The sequence below is a fragment of the Nicotiana tabacum genome, chromosome 21 (genome assembly GCF_000715075.1).
Source record: "Nicotiana tabacum cultivar K326 chromosome 21, ASM71507v2, whole genome shotgun sequence".
Lineage (NCBI taxonomy): Eukaryota > Viridiplantae > Streptophyta > Magnoliopsida > Solanales > Solanaceae > Nicotiana > Nicotiana tabacum.
Window position 1 is genome coordinate 52,553,942 of NC_134100.1, and position 19,529 is coordinate 52,573,470.

Consider the following 19,529-nt stretch of genomic DNA (forward strand, 5'->3'; position numbering starts at 1 on the left):
CAGGAGCATACTTTAAAATTTTAGCGCGGGATAATTTTCTTAAAATATTTTTTAACTGGATCAAAATATAAACCATAGTTTAAAAGAGGTCCATCTATCATAATTTCTTGTACATAGTGGGCAGTGGCCACAGAAAGCCTAAAAAACACCCAAACTGAAACCCATAAACCGATATCCATACCCAAGCCGAAAACAATCAAAATAAATTCTATCCAAATACAATTCGGTCGCGGTTTCCATTCTTCTAACAAGATCTATACTATACTATCTTTTATTATCGTGTATGTGATAATAACCCAAAGTTCACCCTTTTTTCTCGCTTTATATATTCCAAGTACTCTGTCATTTAAATCTCTTCAAATTCTAAAACTGAGTTTTAATTTGGGCAAACAAAATTTAAAAGAATGGGAAAAAATCAAGCTTACAAAGCTATGCAGCGAGCGAGGGTTGGTTCTAGCTCAGCCGGACCTGAAGATGTTGATGATGGAATGGTTCGTCCCTTTTCACACTATTCTATTTCAGTTCAACTTCATTCATTTTACTTTTGTGGTTTCATCTTTTGAATATTTGTTTTAGATTTTTATTTGGTTGTAAATTATTGTTGACTTAATAATTTTAGTGCTGCTTTTGCGTATGGTAAGATTTTCAAGATATTATATTATCTTTGACGTTGTGATTAATTGTGTAAAATTATCTGCTTCAGCTTGGTCCGGTGTGGCAGATTTTTTTTTTTATCATTTTCTATTTCCAGTGGTGACATATGGTAATTATACGATGTGTAGGATAAGGTATAAGAATAGTCTTTTGAAAATATTTTGGTGTAAAATGACTTGTGCCAATAAAAGGGATGCATTAAGCTCGCGCTATGTGCGGGATCCGGAGAAGGGCCTGACCACAAGGGTCTACTGTACGCAGCCTTACCGATATGTGAGGAAAATCATTTTCTCCAGACATTGGGAGTGTGAGGAAACGATTTTCCATGTGAAAAATTGTCACCGGAAGTATTGGATCAAGCTTCATGAAGGTAAAAGATAAGAAAAACAATTACTCATTTCATTGATTGTATAAGACAATTAAAGTCTAATTAATTCTGAGTAGCGCTATCTCTAGACTCTAATTATTTTAGTTTGTATTTGTGATGCTTATGTTTTTCTTCAATTTTTTTCCTTAAAGTTTATATAATTGAGCTAACTTTTTCTATTTAGTACGTTGGAGAATTTTCTGTTCCTTGTTTTTGTGCTTTGTCTGATGAGGACTGTCGCAGGTGGATGGTTCTTTTCATACACCAGAGTGGCATGCTGCTCGTTTGGCAAGCCTTAAAACTTCTCATACAGTTACCTGGGAAGAGTTCAAAAAGAAACAGAAGGTAACATACTCAGCCACCTTGATGGTCATAGGAGAGTGTACATATTCTTTGTTTGTAGTTTGCAGGTTTTGCTTACTTGGACTGCATGTCTTCAAATTTGATCAGTTTGTTGCTTTCTGAAGCTAGGGAGAAAATAGAAAGAAAATGTTAGTTGATGTATTAGGTTGTTACATCGAAGTACAGTTATATAAGAAAACATGGTTAAATTTGCTTAATAAACACCATTGTGATTGTCTTAAATGAAACTATGAAAGTAAACATACCTACATGTAGGTACAGTGAGAACACTTAAGAAGCGAACCTTGAAGAAAGATACGAAAAGAGGAACTAAGTATGCTTGGTTATGGTATATTAGTGCTGGATATTTTTTGCAGACACCACTAGCCCTACATACTGAGGAACAACTCCAATATGCAGAATGTGTCTAGATGGCCTTGTTTTAATCACTATGTTGTTTTGTACAACTAGCAAGTAATTGCATGAACATTTGGAGGTTGAATATTTTTAGCTGTTACTAACTACCTGGTTCTTGTAGAACTTCTACATTTTGTGGATGACTACTAGTATTATTTTCTTATAGGAAAAAAAGAAGATTATTTCTATTGTTTCCTGATAATATAGCTGTTCTTTCTTACTCTCTGTGTCTTATTCTGGAGATGCATAATACTAATGATACTCTTTTAGGAAGAAGAAATGAGAAAAGGCGAGCTAGAAGCAGACAAAGATAAAATGATGAGGGAATACAGAGCTCAGCTAGATGCTGAAAGGGCCATCAAGCTCTCTCAGGGGAGGAACCATTCCAGCAGTAAACACAGCCGTAAAAAGGGTAAAGTGTTCTGAAATTGCAGAATGGGACAATTTTCTAGTTCTTTTAGTTATAGTTATATCTTTAGTGTGTTAAATTTCTAATGTCTTAATCAGTTCTTCCTTGACGGTGAAATTCATTGTTGCAGATAAGAAGGACAAAGATACAAAGAAACACAAAAGCAAAAAGAGAAAGGTGAAGATTTTGTTCAATCTAGACCTCTTTCCTTTGCTTGTGAGAATGAAAAGTTGCCGATAATCTTACTTAGGTTAAGCTTGGTTGTCTTTTTATACCATGAAATAAACATGTTTAAAGATCTTTTAGTGCTGTTGGTTTTCTATCCTAAAGTGGCAAGTTGTAGCTACCTGAATCATCTTGCTTAATACCATATCATTTGCATTGCATTTAGATGAAACTAAATATTATTTTTTGGGCTAGAACTTATTTTATAATTGTTCAAATAGAGAAAAAGTTATGTAACTGAAAACAGTGACACCCCTAGTAAAAAGGTGCAAATACCCATTTGTATCTTCGGTGAGAAATTAATTGATCTAATTTTTGGTCGATTAGGGGTTTCACTGGTCTTAGAAACTTAGAATCAGATTCTCCAATAAAGGGTTTGTGGATGGCGGCATTGGTGATTGGGGTCTTGTACTTCCATATCATGGCCAGGTCCTCCTGCCAGTTTTGAGCTTCCTAGTAGCAACTTTTGATTTTCTCTAAGCCATCTAACTTAACTATGCTGTAGCCGATGAAAACAAAAAGAGGAGAATTTTTAGTTTCAGGTGAGATAAAGATTTTCTGCGGTTCTCATTGCTTTCACTTGCTGCTGAATGAATCCTTGATCATTAGACTTATTGATGAGATTTAAAGGACTTTTGAGGTCTGTCTATTATATGTTAACCTGAGCTGTGTGTGCATGTTATAAGAAAATTCAATATAGCATGCTTATGCTTACAATTTCCACCTATATATGGTAAGATGAAATTTCAAAGTGAGAGATTGAATCTGAATTGGTTCAATTTGACAAGAGAGAGTTACTCCCGCGGATGAGCCCCTCCTCTTCCAACCAAAACGTTGGGAGTTCGAGTAAATATAGGGGAAGTGGGAGAACACCATTAAATTCCCTGGGGAGGGGGTTTACCAAATCAACCGAAAAAATGATTTAGTCCTGATTCTTGGTTGTCATTTCTCACGTCTTAAAGTGACCGATTATGTTGTAGGAACAAAACATTGCCCCCTAGGGTTAGTTCACGTGGCAAAGGTTGAGGGTCTTGTGACATAGATCACTGATTCGAGCCCTGTGCCATGCAAACTAAGCCTAGTATTTAAGTGTTGAAGGGTAAAGGGGTCGCATTATCCCCGAGTTTTGAAGGCGGCGGTTGGTCCTAAGAGGTTGGCCCCATATGGATTTCTTGGTCATCAAGAAGAAAAACATGTTGAGAGAAAGGATATGATTATAAGACAAGGGTTATTAGATGACCTATGTGCTTGGAATGAAAGAAATGTCAAAAACATAAATAACCTGGAAAGATTAAAATAGGAAAAATTAGCTAACATATATTTGACTTGATGAGATAAGAAGTAGCAAATGCTAATCCTTAAAACTAACAATTGAGAGCTTCATATGTACTTCAATAAGCGTCTGAACAGGTAATTGCTTGACCAAAAATTTGAACTTACTAAATCTTTCTAGCTATCAGTTATCAATGTTCTATTCTAATTGGTGTCTCTGTAAAATGTTGAACATGCAGTAGCAGTTGAACTAAATGAATTTCCATGAAGAATAGCTTAGCAATTGTCAAATAGTCTGTATACTTTTATCTCCATGTTGAATATATACTAAAAATTTGTACTAGAAACAAATGGAGTGCCTCCCTTGTACAACGGAAGCAAAAAAGAGAGAAGTGTCAACATTGAAACCTAGAACACCTTTAGATGATCTTGTAGATGTTACCCACTAGATTTATTGGTCTGAAATCCTTGATACTGTTTGCCTTGTTCAATAACTGTAATTAAAGAAGAAGCATTACTACTCTTCTCAAATTTTCTTCTAGAACGGAAATGTCTTACTGCACTCATGATTTCTTCTTTATTTATGTTCCAACTTTGATAATTGTCATTAAAGAAGCATTGGTACTCTTCTCAAATTTTCTTCTACAATGGAAATGTCATGATATTTTCTTTATTTATGTTCCAACTTCGATAAAAGAAGTTGTAAAATCGTCAAGGCGTGTACTTTGTCCCCTGCATTGCTGCTAATTACCCTTATATTTCCTTCTCCGTGAACTCTCTCCCCGAACACTCTTATTTCCTCCCGTATGTTGCTAAAATTCACTCCTAGTTTTGGTATCTTCTCTAATTCTTTATACAATTGTCTGTAGAAGACCTTAATAGCTCTCTTACTTCCTCTTTTTCCTCTTACTTTATTTGTCCACCTCAATTATGTTCACAAATCTCTTCTGTTAGTGTAAGCTAATCAATGCAAAATTAACATGGCAGACACAGTCACATTTTTTTAGTCGCAACACCGTTATTTTTTTTTCTCTGTTTGCCAATTGTCATATTTGGTAACTCCCCCTTCACTTTTTCATTTTCTCTACCCTTTTTAAATCCATCTTCCCCTCTTTCATTTCTTCCTCTAAGTTCGTTCATTAGACACCTCACCTTTGTTTCTACCCTCCGAAAAATTTTACTGCTCCACTTTCTTACTTCATTTTTAAACAGATATAATTCCCTTGCCAAAGAGAAGTATGGGTGTACTTGGACTCAATCAACTTCCCCACCAATTACCTGCTATTTCCTTAGTTGTGTGCCGCGACCACTTTCTTTTCAAATCTGAAAATGTTTTCAACCTCTTCCATCCTACTACCACTAGCAAGATGGGTATATGGTCTAATGTGAGCGAGGAAGAGGTACGTGGATGGTCTCTGGAACTGTCTCCTCCCACTCTGTCTAGATAAAAATTTGTCAGATCTCTGCCAATAACCCATGGAATCTCCCGCCCGTCTTCTACCCTGCAACTCTCCATACACTTCCCACAAAAGATTCTGGTATTTCCCCCTTTTTCAGTTGCAACCACACTAAGAGACCCCCCCACAAATCTCTTCATTCCACGCCCTCCACACATATAACGACTAACATGTGTTTCATAATTGATGAGCATTCCAATCTTTTAGTTCCTTCACTTTTATTTTATCCTTCACCATAATCCACACCTCTGAAGCCAAAGTTTCATCTCTAGTGTTCTTGTAAAATAATCCCGGGTTCAGAAGATGGCCTGCTGCATGCAAAGGTCGATGGAGTTGATTCTCCCACCTGATATCAATTATCTCAAAAACTTTCTCATATTTTCTAACATCTCCCTCAAATGACGCTGCAATAGTCTCTTTGGCTCTATCCATAGCCTCATAAAGATAGCCCATTGGTGGTTTTCTCTCCCCATCCACCATACGAAGTACCTTAATCAAAGGACCACCAACTTTAAGAGCCCGAACGACGTCATTCCAGAATGATGGGGAAATAAGAATTTTGGCAGTTTCTTTTCCCGCAACTTCCTTTGCATATCTATTATCTTTCCATTCATTTGAAAGAACTAGCTTTCTCAATTTTTTCTTTTGCAAGTAAAAACTATGCAAAGTTAAGAAAGCCGTTGCAAATCTAGTCTTGGCCGGTCTCACCAAATTTCTTTCATTTGTGAATTTCCTCATCAAATTCAATAACAACGGCCTCTGACTGATGTAAGAATATATCCTGACGGCCTTAGTGAAAACTGTAAAAGTAACAATAACAATTTTATAGTTAATACTTAATAGGATAGGACATAAGTATAAATAACTATATTAAAGTTACCTGAAGCATATGGGTTTTCCTTGAATATGTCACCAAACATCAAGTTGATACAATGGGCAGCACATGGAGTCCAATAAATGTGTGGATACATAGCTTCCATCATCCTACCCGCACTAACATTCTCACTAGCATTATCTGTAACAATTTGTACAACATTTTCCTTTCCAATTTTATCAATAGTCTTTCTAAACAAGCTGTACATTTTGCTTCCATCCGTAGAAGAGTTGCTAGCATCGTGAGATTCAAGAAAAACACTCCCTCTTGGAGAGTTCACCAACACATTTATGATCATTTTTCCATTCCGTGCTGTCCATTTATCCATCATAATGGAACATCCAAACTTGTTCCATTCCACTTTATGCTCCTCAATAATTTGGTCTATCTTCTTCACCTCTTTTTTAAGATGAGTTACTCTAACTTCATGATAGCTAGGAGGCTTCATTCTTGGGCCATATTGTCCTACAGCTTCAATGAATTTATCAAAAGTTTTGTAGTTAACACAGTTGAAAGGAAGCCCTGCATCATACATCCATGCTGCAAAGGCACTTACGGCGCGGTCTCTCAAAATCTTCTTGGCTTCTAAACCTAGACCTTCTTCACCTTTTCCCTTTTTTTGTTGTTTTGCCGAGAAATAAAGATTGAGAGGACCTTTTGTCACTGTACGTGCCGTCGTGGATGACCCACTAGAACTATTTGAAGATATCTTATGAGTTTTTTTGGGGAGGGCGGGAGGTCTCATTTCACCATCTTCATCCATTTCATCATCTTCATCAATTAGATTCACCGATGCTTCAAAATTCATTTGAGTTCTTGTCACATTTTTCTTATCAACAAACGCTTTTACTTCCTCCCTAACCTCGGGCGGACAAAGGGGACATTGTACTACATTTTTAAATCCACCTATCAAATGTTGCTTGTGACGAGTTATCCTACCATTATATGTTTTTTCACAAAACACACATTTAATTGCGGATCTTGATGAGCCTTGTATAGCATAATTCCAAGCTATATCATTTCGTTTATTACTATCGGATGACATTTCAACGCTGTTTTATTGAAAAAAAAATTATCAAGTCAATATGCAATTAATTCTACTCTATAAGAGACTATAAGTCAATAATTGAAAAAAAAAAGGGGCCTGAAAGAAACAGAAAGTTTGTTAAGAGAAGAAGCAACCTCTGTTATTTTGCAAAAACAGGGCTTCGAAACAACCTCTGTAATTTTGCAAAAACAGAGCTTCAAAACCTCTGTTATTTTGCCAAAACAGAACCAAAAAAAATAGAGCACAAAAACAGACCTCTCTTTCTGTTAAGAGAAGAAGAAACCTCTGTATTTTGCTCGAAAAATAGAGCAGAAAACAGACCTCTGTTTCTGTTCTTTTCGACAAAAAACAGAGGAAAAAAAATAGGAAGAAGAAGAAGAAGGAGAAGGAGAAAGGAGAAAGGAGAAAGAAGAAAGAAGAAAGAAAAAAGAAGAAAGAAGAAAGGAGAAGAAGAAACCTCTGTATTTTGCTCGAAAAATAGAGCAGAAAACAGACCTCTGTTTCTGTTCTTTTCGACAAAAAACAGAGGAAAAAAAATAGAAAGAAGAAGAAGAAGAAGAAAGAAGAAAGAAAAAAGAAGAAAGAAGAAAGGAGAAGAAGCATACCTGGACTTTCAATGGCTGGAACCTCAAGCTTCTGAAAGAAGAAGACGATGGCTCGCGAGTTTAGAACGTCAAAGTCTCAAAGAAGCTCTGTTGTTTTGTTCAAGTTGAAGAAGATATGTTGTGAAGCCCTAATCACGACCCTTTTTGTTGAGTCTTTGCTTTTTTTCTTTTTTTTTTTAAAAAAAACAAAAGGCGACGCTATGGTCGCTTCTCGCGACACTGTCGCCTCTCGCCACGCAGGCAGAGGCGAGCGCTATTTCGAAACGCAACGCAACAGAGGCTCTGTGGCGACACTGTCTCGCCTCGCCTCGCCTCACGCTATTAGCGCTGAGGCGAGCGCTATTTATAACACTGGCAGAAAGTAAATAATTCTTTCACGCATGGCAATAACCCATGGAATCTCCCGCCCGTCTTCTATCCTGCAACTCTCCATACACTTCCCACAAAAGATTCTGGTATTTCCCCCTTTTTCAGTTGCAACCACACTAAGAGACCCCCCCACAAATCTCTTCATTCCACGCCCTCCACACATATAACGACTAACATGTGTTTCATAATTGATGAGCATTCCAATCTTTTAGTTCCTTTACTTTTATTTTATCCTTCACCATACCTTCATTACCTGCTTCTCACTTTCGTTGCTCTATGTCAGATAAGAGTTTTATTACTCTTTCCTCAAACCCCTCAAACTCCATCCGGAAGATTCCGGACACAAGAATTTGCATCTGAACTCATGTTGATAAATTATTCCTTTCGTCTCCCTCCCTTCCAACCTTCTTGTTCCTCCTGTCGAGCATTTTCTTATTTCTCCGATTTGTCCCCGATTTTTCCCTTTCATCTACTATCTCACTATCTCCATTTTGCCCTCTGCACAACATTCCGTTCTCCCAACTATTCGTTACTTGACCCATGTTTAACTTAACACTTGCCAGTCATTTCTTTCATCTGAAGAGTCAATTTGCTTTAAGGTACCTCTACAACCATGATGCATAGGGAGGTGCATGTTCTGCTTTTTTGTCTATCAAACTACAGTTTTATACTTTAACAAAGCAATGATGCCTTTAAAAAAACTATTTATACAAGTAGCTAAGTAGAAATAGAAAGGACCTCTGTTCATAACTGTAAGAAATAATACACGGGAAAATATTATGTTATTGATGTACCCTAACTATGATTCAAGTACCCCTATTTATAACAATACACAATACCTACGCTACAAATCCTTTTCCGTGAACTCTCTCCCCGAACACTCTTATTTCCTCCCGTTTGTTGCTAAAATTCACTCCTAGTTTTGGTATCTTCTCTAATTCTTTATACAATTGTCTGTAGAAGACCTTAATAGCTCTCTTACTTCCTCTTTTTCCTCTTACTTTATTTGTCCACCTAAATCTCTTCTGTTAGTGTAAGCTAATCAATGCAAAATTAACATGGCAGACACAGTCACATTTTTTTAGTCGCAACACCGTTATTTTTTTTATCTGTTTGCCAATTGTCATATTTGGTAACTCCCCCTTCACTTCTTCATTTTCTCTACCCTTTTTAAATCCATCTTCTCCTCTTTCATTTTTTCCTCTGAGTTCGTTCATTAGACACCTCACCTTTGTTTCTACCCTCCGAAAAACTTTACTGCTCCACTTTCTTACTTCATTTTTAAACCGATATAATTCCCCTGCCAAAGAGAAGTATGGGTGTACTTGGACTCAATCAACTTCCACACCAATTACCTGCTATTTCCTTAGTTGTGTGCCGCGACCACTTCTTTTCAAATCTGAAAATGTTTTCAACCTCTTCCATCCTACTACCACTAGCAAGATGGGTATATGGTCTAATGTGAGCGAGGAAGAGGTACGTGGATGGTCTCTGGAACTGTCTCCTCCCACTCTGTCTAGATAAAAATTTGTCAGATCTCTGCCAATAACCCATGGAATCTCCCGCCCGTCTTCTACCCTGCAACTCTCCATACACTTCCCACAAAAGATTCTGGTGTTTCCCCCTTTTTCAGTTGCAACCACACTAAGAGACCCCCCCACAAATCTCTTCATTCCACGCCCTCCACACATATAACGACTAACATGTGTTTCATAATTGATGAGCATTCCAATCTTTTAGTTCCTTCACTTTTATTTTATCCTTCACCATACCTTCATTACCTGCTTCTCACTTTCGTTGCTCTATGTCAGATAAGAGTTTTATTACTCTTTCCTCAAACCCCTCAAACTCCATCCGGATGATTCCGGACACAAGAATTTTCATCTGAACTCATGTTGATAAATTATTCCTTTCGTCTCCCTCCCTTCCAACCTTCTTGTTCCTCCTGTCGAGCATTTTCTTATTTCTCCGATTTGTCCCCGATTTTTCCCTTTCATCCACTATCTTACTATCTCCATTTTGCCCTCTGCACAACATTCTGTTCTCCCAACTATTCGTTAATTGACCCATGTTTAACTTAACACTTGCCAGTCATTTCTTTCATCTGAAGAGTCATTTTGCTTTAAGGTACCTTTACAACCATGATGCATAGGGAGGTGCATGTTCTGCTTTTTTGTCTATCAAACTACAGTTTTATACTTTAACAAAGCAATGATGCCTTTAAAAAAACTATTTATACAAGTAGCTAAGTAGAAATAGAAAGGACCTCTGTTCAGAACTGTGAGAAATAATACACGCGAAAATATTATGTTATTGATGTACCCTAACTATGATTCAAGTACCCCTATTTATAACAATACACAATATCTACGCTACAAATCCTCCTCCGTGAACTCTCTCCCCGAACACTCTTATTTCCTCCCGTATGTTGCTAAAATTCACTCCTAGTTTTGGTATCTTCTCTAATTCTTTATACAATTGTCTGTAGAAGACCTTAATAGCTCTCTTACTTCCTCTTTTTCCTCTTACTTTATTTGTCCACCTCAATTATGTTCACAAATCTCTTCTGTTAGTGTAAGCTAATCAATACAAAATTAACATGGCAGACACAGTCACATTTTTTTAGTCGCAACACCGTTATTTGTTTTTATCTGTTTGCCAATTGTCATATTTGGTAACTCCCCCTTCACTTCTTCATTTTTTCTACCCTTTTTAAATCCATCTTCCCCTCTTTCATTTCTTCCTCTGAGTTCGTTCATTAGACACCTCACCTTTGTTTCTACCCTCCGAAAAACTTTACTGCTCCACTTTCTTACTTCATTTTTAAACAGATATAATTCCCCTGCCAAAGAGAAGTATGGGTGTACTTGGACTCAATCAACTTCCACACCAATTACCTGCTATTTCCTTAGTTGTGTGCCGCGACCACTTCTTTTCAAATCTGAAAATGTTTTCAACCTCTTCCATCCTACTACCACTAGCAAGATGGGTATATGGTCTAATGTGAGCGAGGAAGAGGTACGTGGATGGTCTCTGGAACTGTCTCCTCCCACTCTGTCTCAGTGTTTTGGATAGCGTGCGGCGACAAATAGCGACGAGGGCCCGCTTCACTGAGGCGAGAGGCGCGCAGCGAAGCGCTCGCTTTTTTGATGTGAAGCGACAATTTATACAAAAACATAAAATATTATATACATATAACTAAAAACTCAATAACAATAATATATTAATAAATATATCATTCAAAAATTAAAGACTTAATAGATAGTCATAGACTCATAGTAGATTCATAAACTAAAGTCTAATAGTCTAAAACAAGCAACGTCTATTCTTCTTCATGATTTTCAAATTCTACAACTTCATGAATGTTAGCATTATATTGGCTATCATCTTCTTCTTCCTCGGAGTTTTCATCAATTAGGGACCGGCTTGAACTTGCTACTCCCTTTCCCTTGTAACTTGAAGAACTCCCTCTAAGACCATAGATATTCTCCTCAACTCCAACCGCCATAGAAACAGTACCCCAATCAAGATCATCTCCTTCATACACTTGTTCATCTTCATGATTTTGGGGGCTCCAGTTAACCATTCATTTGCCTCGTCAATGTTGTCCAACAAAATTGGATCAATGGTATCGCGAGCTTCATAACGTCGCCTCAATGTTCTATTGTATTTAATATACACTAGATCATTGAGACGCGATAGCTCAAGCCTATTCCTTTTCTTGGAGTGAATCTGCGCATAAGTTGTTTAGATTAATTAATCGATACTAATAATAATACAATATAAAATATATTAATATAATAAATCTACTTCTTACATGCTCAAATACGCTCCAATTTCTCTCGCATCCAGATGCACTACAAGTTAGGCTTAGTACTTTGATGGCAAACTTTTGCAAGTTTGGAGTTTGATGTCCAAATTGCTTCCACCATTCAACTATAGAAAAATATTTTAAAAGTTAATAAGTATAAATCAAATAAATTAATTTAAAGTTATAAGGATATCTATATTAAAGTTAGTTACCTGGCGACCTTATGTCTCTGGCTCTAATGGCCGCTTGTAAACCAAATAGGCCCTCTGCTTGTGAGTACCTACCAAACTACTCCCCTATTTGATCTATCGTCGCTGAATTAGGGACCAACTTCTCAAGACATGCATGGTATTCAATCCACACCTCTGAAGCCAAAGTTTCATCTCTAGTGTTCTTGTAAAATAATCCCGGGTTCAGAAGATGGCCTGCTGCATGCAAAGGTCGATGGAGTTGATTCTCCCACCTGATATCAATTATCTCAAAAACTTTCTCATATTTTCTAACATCTCCCTCAAATGACGCTGCAATAGTTTCTTTGGCTCTATCCATAGCCTCATAAAGATAGCCCATTGGTGGTTTTCTCTCCCCATCCACCATACGAAGTACCTTAATCAAAGGACCACCAACTTTAAGAGCCCGAACGACGTCATTCCAGAATGATGGAGAAATAAGAACTTTGGCAGTTTCTTTTCCCGCAACTTCCTTTGCATATCTATTATCTTTCCATTCATTTGAAAGAACTAGCTTTCTCAATTTTTTCTTTTGCAAGTAAAAACTATGCAAAGTTAAGAAAGCCGTTGCAAATCTAGTCTTGGCCGGTCTCACCAAATTTCTTTCATTTGTGAATTTCCTCATCAAATTCAACAACAACGGCCTCTGACTGATGTAAGAATATATCCTGACGGCCTTAGTGAAAACTGTAAAAGTAACAATAACAATTTTATAGTTAATACTTAATAGGATAGGACATAAGTATAAATAACTATATTAAAGTTACCTGAAGCATATGGGTTTTCCTTGAATATGTCACCAAACATCAAGTTGATACAATGGGCAGCACATGGAGTCCAATAAATGTGTGGATACATAGCTTCCATCATCCTACCCGCACTAACATTCTCACTAGCATTATCTGTAACAATTTGTACAACATTTTCCTTTCCAATTTTATCAATAGTCTTTCTAAACAAGCTGTACATTTTGCTTCCATCCGTAGAAGAGTTGCTAGCATCGTGAGATTCAAGAAAAACACTCCCTCTTGGAGAGTTCACCAACACATTTATGATCATTTTTCCATTCCGTGCTGTCCATTTATCCATCATAATGGAACATCCAAACTTGTTCCATTCCACTTTATGCTCCTCAATAATTTGGTCTATCTTCTTCACCTCTTTTTTAAGATGAGTTACTCTAACTTCATGATAGCTAGGAGGCTTCATTCCTGGGCCATATTGTCCTACAGCTTCAATGAATTTATCAAAAGTTTTGTAGTTAACACAGTTGAAAGGAAGCCCTGCATCATACATCCATGCTGCAAAGGCACTTACGGCGCGGTCTCTCAAAATCTTCTTGGCTTCTAAACCTAGACCTTCTTCACCTTTTCCCTTTTCTTGTTGTTTTGCCGAGAAATAAAGATTGAGAGGACCTTTTGTCACTGTACGTGCCGTCGTGGATGACCCACTAGAACTATTTGAAGATATCTTATGAGTTTTTTTTGTGGGTGGGGAGGTCTCATTTCACCATCTTCATCCATTTCATCATCTTCATCAATTAGATTCACCGATGCTTCAAAATTCATTTGAGTTCTTGTCACATTTTTCTTATCAACAAACGCTTTTACTTCCTCCCTAACCTCGGGCGGACAAAGGGGACATTGTACTACATTTTTAAATCCACCTATCAAATGTTGCTTGTGACGAGTTATCCCACCATTATATGTTTTTTCACAAAACACACATTTAATTGCGGATCTTGATGAGCCTTGTATAGCATAATTCCAAGCTATATCATTTCGTTTATTACTATCGGATGACATTTCAACGCTGTTTTATTGAAAAAAAAATTATCAAGTCAATATGCAATTAATTCTACTCTATAAGAGACTATAAGTCAATAATTGAAAAAAAAAAAAAGGGGCCTGAAAGAAACAGAAAGTTTGTTAAGAGAAGAAGCAACCTCTGTTATTTTGCAAAAACAGGGCTTCGAAACAACCTCTGTAATTTTGCAAAAACAGAGCTTTAAAACCTCTGTTATTTTGCCAAAACAGAACCAAAAAAATAGAGCACAAAAACAGACCTCTCTTTCTGTTAAGAGAAGAAGAAACCTCTGTATTTTGCTCGAAAAATAGAGCAGAAAACAGACCTCTGTTTCTGTTCTTTTCGACAAAAAACAGAGGAAAAAAATAGAAAGAAGAAGAAGAAGAAGAAAGAAGAAAGGAGAAGAAGCATACCTGGACTTTCAATGGCTGGAACCTCAAGCTTCTGAAAGAAGAAGACGATGGCTCGCGAGTTTAGAACGTCAAAGTCTCAAAGAAGCTCTGTTGTTTTGTTCAAGTTGAAGAAGATATGTTGTGAAGCCCTAATCACGACCCTTTTTGTTGAGTCTTTGCTTTTTTTCTTTTTTTTTTAAAAAAAAACAAAAGGCGACGCTATGGTCGCTTCTCGCGACACTGTCGCCTCTCGCCACGCAGGCAGAGGCGAGCGCTATTTCGAAACGCAACGCAACAGAGGCTCTGTGGCGACACTATCTCGCCTCGCCTCGCCTCACGCTATTAGCGCTGAGGCGAGCGCTATTTATAACACTGCTCTGTCTTGATAAAAAATTTGTCAGATCTCTGCCAATAACCCATGGAATCTCCCGCCCGTCTTCTACCCTGCAACTCTCCATACACTTCCCACAAAAGATTTTGGTATTTCCCCCTTTTTTAGTTGCAACCACACTAAGAGACCCCCCCACAAATCTCTTCATTCCACGCCCTCCACACATATAACGACTAACATGTGTTTCATAATTGATGAGCATTCCAATCTTTTAGTTCCTTTACTTTTATTTTATCCTTCACCATACCTTCATTACCTGCTTCTCACTTTCGTTGCTCTATGTCAGATAAGAATTTTATTACTCTTTCCTCAAACCCCTCAAACTCCATCCGGAAGATTCCGGACACAAGAATTTGCATCTGAACTCATGTTGATAAATTATTCCTTTCGTCTCCCTCCCTTCCAACCTTCTTGTTCCTCCTGTCGAGCATTTTCTTATTTCTCCGATTTGTCCCCGATTTTTCCCTTTCATCCACTATCTTACTATCTCCATTTTGCCCTCTGCACAACATTCTGTTCTCCCAACTATTCGTTACTTGGCCCATGTTTAACTTAACACTTGCCAGTCATTTCTTTCATCTGAAGAGTCATTTTGCTTTAAGGTACCTTTACAACCATGATGCATAGGGAGGTGCATGTTCTGCTTTTTTGTCTATCAAACTACAGTTTTATACTTTAACAAAGCAATGATGCCTTTAAAAAAACTATTTATACAAGTAGCTAAGTAGAAATAGAAAGGACCTCTGTTCATAACTGTAAGAAATAATACACGGGAAAATATTATGTTATTGATGTACCCTAACTATGATTCAAGTACCCCTATTTATAACAATCCACAATACCTACGCTACAAATCCTTTTCCGTGAACTCTCTCCCCGAACACTCTTATTTCCTCCCGTATGTTGCTAAAATTCACTCCTAGTTTTGGTATCTTCTCTAATTCTTTATACAATTGTCTGTAGAAGACCTTAATAGCTCTCTTACTTCCTCTTTTTCCTCTTACTTTATTTGTCCACCTCAATTATGTTCACAAATCTCTTCTGTTAGTGTAAGCTAATCAATGCAAAATTAACATGGCAGACACAGTCACATTTTTTTAGTCGCAACACAGTTATTTTTTTTTATCTGTTTGCCAATTGTCATATTTGGTAACTCCCCCTTCACTTCTTCATTTTCTCTACCCTTTTTAAATCCATCTTCTCCTCTTTCATTTCTTCCTCTGAGTTCGTTCATTAGACACCTCACCTTTGTTTCTAGCCTCCGAAAAACTTTACTGCTCCACTTTCTTACTTCATTTTTAAACAGATATAATTCCCCTGCCAAAGAGAAGTATGGGTGTACTTGGACTCAATCAACTTCCCCACCAATTACCTGCTATTTCCTTAGTTGTGTGACACGACCACTTCTTTTCAAATCTGAAAATGTTTTCAACCTCTTCCATCCTACTACCACTAGCAAGATGGGTATATGGTCTAATGTGAGCGAGGAAGAGGTACGTGGATGGTCTCTGGAACTGTCTCCTCCCACTCTGTCTAGATAAAAAATTTGTCAGATCTCTGCCAATAACCCATGGAATCTCCCGCCCGTCTTCTACCCTGCAACTCTCCATACACTTCCCACAAAAGATTCTGGTATTTCCCCCTCTTTTAGTTGCAACCACACTAAGAGACCCCCCCACAAATCTCTTCATTCCACGCCCTCCACACATATAACGACTAACACGTGTTTCATAATTGATGAGCATTCCAATCTTTTAGTTCCTTCACTTTTATTTTATCCTTCACCATACCTTCATTACCTGCTTCTCACTTTCGTTGCTCTATGTCAGATAAGAGTTTTATTACTCTTTCCTCAAACCCCTCAAACTCCATCCGGAAGATTCCGGACACAAGAATTTGCATCTGAACTCATGTTAATAAATTATTCCTTTCGTCTCCCTCCCTTCCAACCTTCTTGTTCCTCCTGTCGAGCATTTTCTTATTTCTCCGATTTGTCCCCGATTTTTCCCTTTCATCCACTATCTCACTATCTCCATTTTGCCCTCTGCACAACATTCCGTTCTCCCAACTATTCGTTACTTGACCCATGTTTAACTTAACACTTGCCAGTCATTTCTTTCATCTGAAGAGTCAATTTGCTTTAAGGTACCTCTACAACCATGATGCATAGGGAGGTGCATGTTCTGCTTTTTTGTCTATCATTCACCATACCTTCATTACCTGCTTCTCACTTTCGTTGCTCTATGTCAGACCTCTGTTTCTGTTCTTTTCGACAAAAAACAGAGGAAAAAAATAGAAAGAAGAAGAAGAAGAAGAAAGAAGAAAGGAGAAGAAGCATACCTGGACTTTCAATGGCTGGAACCTCAAGCTTCTGAAAGAAGAAGACGATGGCTCGCGAGTTTAGAACGTCAAAGTCTCAAAGAAGCTCTGTTGTTTTGTTCAAGTTGAAGAAGATATGTTGTGAAGCCCTAATCACGACCCTTTTTGTTGAGTCTTTGCTTTTTTTCTTTTTTTTTTAAAAAAAAACAAAAGGCGACGCTATGGTCGCTTCTCGCGACACTGTCGCCTCTCGCCACGCAGGCAGAGGCGAGCGCTATTTCGAAACGCAACGCAACAGAGGCTCTGTGGCGACACTATCTCGCCTCGCCTCGCCTCACGCTATTAGCGCTGAGGCGAGCGCTATTTATAACACTGCTCTGTCTTGATAAAAAATTTGTCAGATCTCTGCCAATAACCCATGGAATCTCCCGCCCGTCTTCTACCCTGCAACTCTCCATACACTTCCCACAAAAGATTTTGGTATTTCCCCCTTTTTTAGTTGCAACCACACTAAGAGACCCCCCCACAAATCTCTTCATTCCACGCCCTCCACACATATAACGACTAACATGTGTTTCATAATTGATGAGCATTCCAATCTTTTAGTTCCTTTACTTTTATTTTATCCTTCACCATACCTTCATTACCTGCTTCTCACTTTCGTTGCTCTATGTCAGATAAGAATTTTATTACTCTTTCCTCAAACCCCTCAAACTCCATCCGGAAGATTCCGGACACAAGAATTTGCATCTGAACTCATGTTGATAAATTATTCCTTTCGTCTCCCTCCCTTCCAACCTTCTTGTTCCTCCTGTCGAGCATTTTCTTATTTCTCCGATTTGTCCCCGATTTTTCCCTTTCATCCACTATCTTACTATCTCCATTTTGCCCTCTGCACAACATTCTGTTCTCCCAACTATTCGTTACTTGGCCCATGTTTAACTTAACACTTGCCAGTCATTTCTTTCATCTGAAGAGTCATTTTGCTTTAAGGTACCTTTACAACCATGATGCATAGGGAGGTGCATGTTCTGCTTTTTTGTCTATCAAACTACAGTTTTATACTTTAACAAAGCAATGATGCCTTTAAAAAAACTATTTATACAAGTAGCTAAGTAGAAATAGAAAGGACCTCTGTTCATAACTGTAAGAAATAATACACGGGAAAATATTATGTTATTGATGTACCCTAACTATGATTCAAGTACCCCTATTTATAACAATCCACAATACCTACGCTACAAATCCTTTTCCGTGAACTCTCTCCCCGAACACTCTTATTTCCTCCCGTATGTTGCTAAAATTCACTCCTAGTTTTCGTATCTTCTCTAATTCTTTATACAATTGTCTGTAGAAGACCTTAATAGCTCTCTTACTTCCTCTTTTTCCTCTTACTTTATTTGTCCACCTCAATTATGTTCACAAATCTCTTCTGTTAGTGTAAGCTAATCAATGCAAAATTAACATGGCAGACACAGTCACATTTTTTTAGTCGCAACACAGTTATTTTTTTTTATCTGTTTGCCAATTGTCATATTTGGTAACTCCCCCTTCACTTCTTCATTTTCTCTACCCTTTTTAAATCCATCTTCTCCTCTTTCATTTCTTCCTCTGAGTTCGTTCATTAGACACCTCACCTTTGTTTCTAGCCTCCGAAAAACTTTACTGCTCCACTTTCTTACTTCATTTTTAAACAGATATAATTCCCCTGCCAAAGAGAAGTATGGGTGTACTTGGACTCAATCAACTTCCCCACCAATTACCTGCTATTTCCTTAGTTGTGTGACACGACCACTTCTTTTCAAATCTGAAAATGTTTTCAACCTCTTCCATCCTACTACCACTAGCAAGATGGGTATATGGTCTAATGTGAGCGAGGAAGAGGTACGTGGATGGTCTCTGGAACTGTCTCCTCCCACTCTGTCTAGATAAAAAATTTGTCAGATCTCTGCCAATAACCCATGGAATCTCCCGCCCGTCTTCTACCCTGCAACTCTCCATACACTTCCCACAAAAGATTCTGGTATTTCCCCCTCTTTTAGTTGCAACCACACTAAGAGACCCCCCCACAAATCTCTTCATTCCACGCCCTCCACACATATAACGACTAACACGTGTTTCATAATTGATGAGCATTCCAATCTTTTAGTTCCTTCACTTTTATTTTATCCTTCACCATACCTTCATTACCTGCTTCTCACTTTCGTTGCTCTATGTCAGATAAGAGTTTTATTACTCTTTCCTCAAACCCCTCAAACTCCATCCGGAAGATTCCGGACACAAGAATTTGCATCTGAACTCATGTTAATAAATTATTCCTTTCGTCTCCCTCCCTTCCAACCTTCTTGTTCCTCCTGTCGAGCATTTTCTTATTTCTCCGATTTGTCCCCGATTTTTCCCTTTCATCCACTATCTCACTATCTCCATTTTGCCCTCTGCACAACATTCCGTTCTCCCAACTATTCGTTACTTGACCCATGTTTAACTTAACACTTGCCAGTCATTTCTTTCATCTGAAGAGTCAATTTGCTTTAAGGTACC

At 37.8% G+C, this 19,529-nt stretch overlaps 1 protein-coding gene and 1 long non-coding RNA gene across 3 annotated transcripts in view; one reads left to right on the forward strand and one right to left on the reverse strand.

Moving 5' to 3' along the window:
- The first annotated feature begins 263 nt into the window (after positions 1–263).
- The window catches only part of LOC107802791 (uncharacterized), a 31,342-nt gene continuing 12,076 nt past the window's right edge, over positions 264–19,529 (forward strand). Inside the window, exons 1-4 of one of the 2 annotated variants that reach the window (XM_075242254.1) lie at positions 264–491; positions 1,265–1,366; positions 2,051–2,192; positions 2,320–2,366. In XM_075242254.1, coding sequence (XP_075098355.1) covers positions 405–491; positions 1,265–1,366; positions 2,051–2,192; positions 2,320–2,366 — 378 coding nt within the window. In that variant the 5' untranslated portion in view covers positions 264–404. Of the gene's footprint in view, positions 492–845; positions 1,025–1,264; positions 1,367–2,050; positions 2,193–2,319; positions 2,367–19,529 lie in introns of those variants that run through there. The other variant, XM_075242255.1, reaches the window with a different exon arrangement.
- LOC142175523 (uncharacterized) lies at positions 8,103–16,838 on the reverse strand. The gene is made up of 3 exons (XR_012704634.1): positions 12,063–16,838; positions 11,857–11,975; positions 8,103–11,771 (listed from the first exon to the last, which is right to left on the reverse strand). It is a non-coding gene; the product is annotated as an uncharacterized LOC142175523 (long non-coding RNA).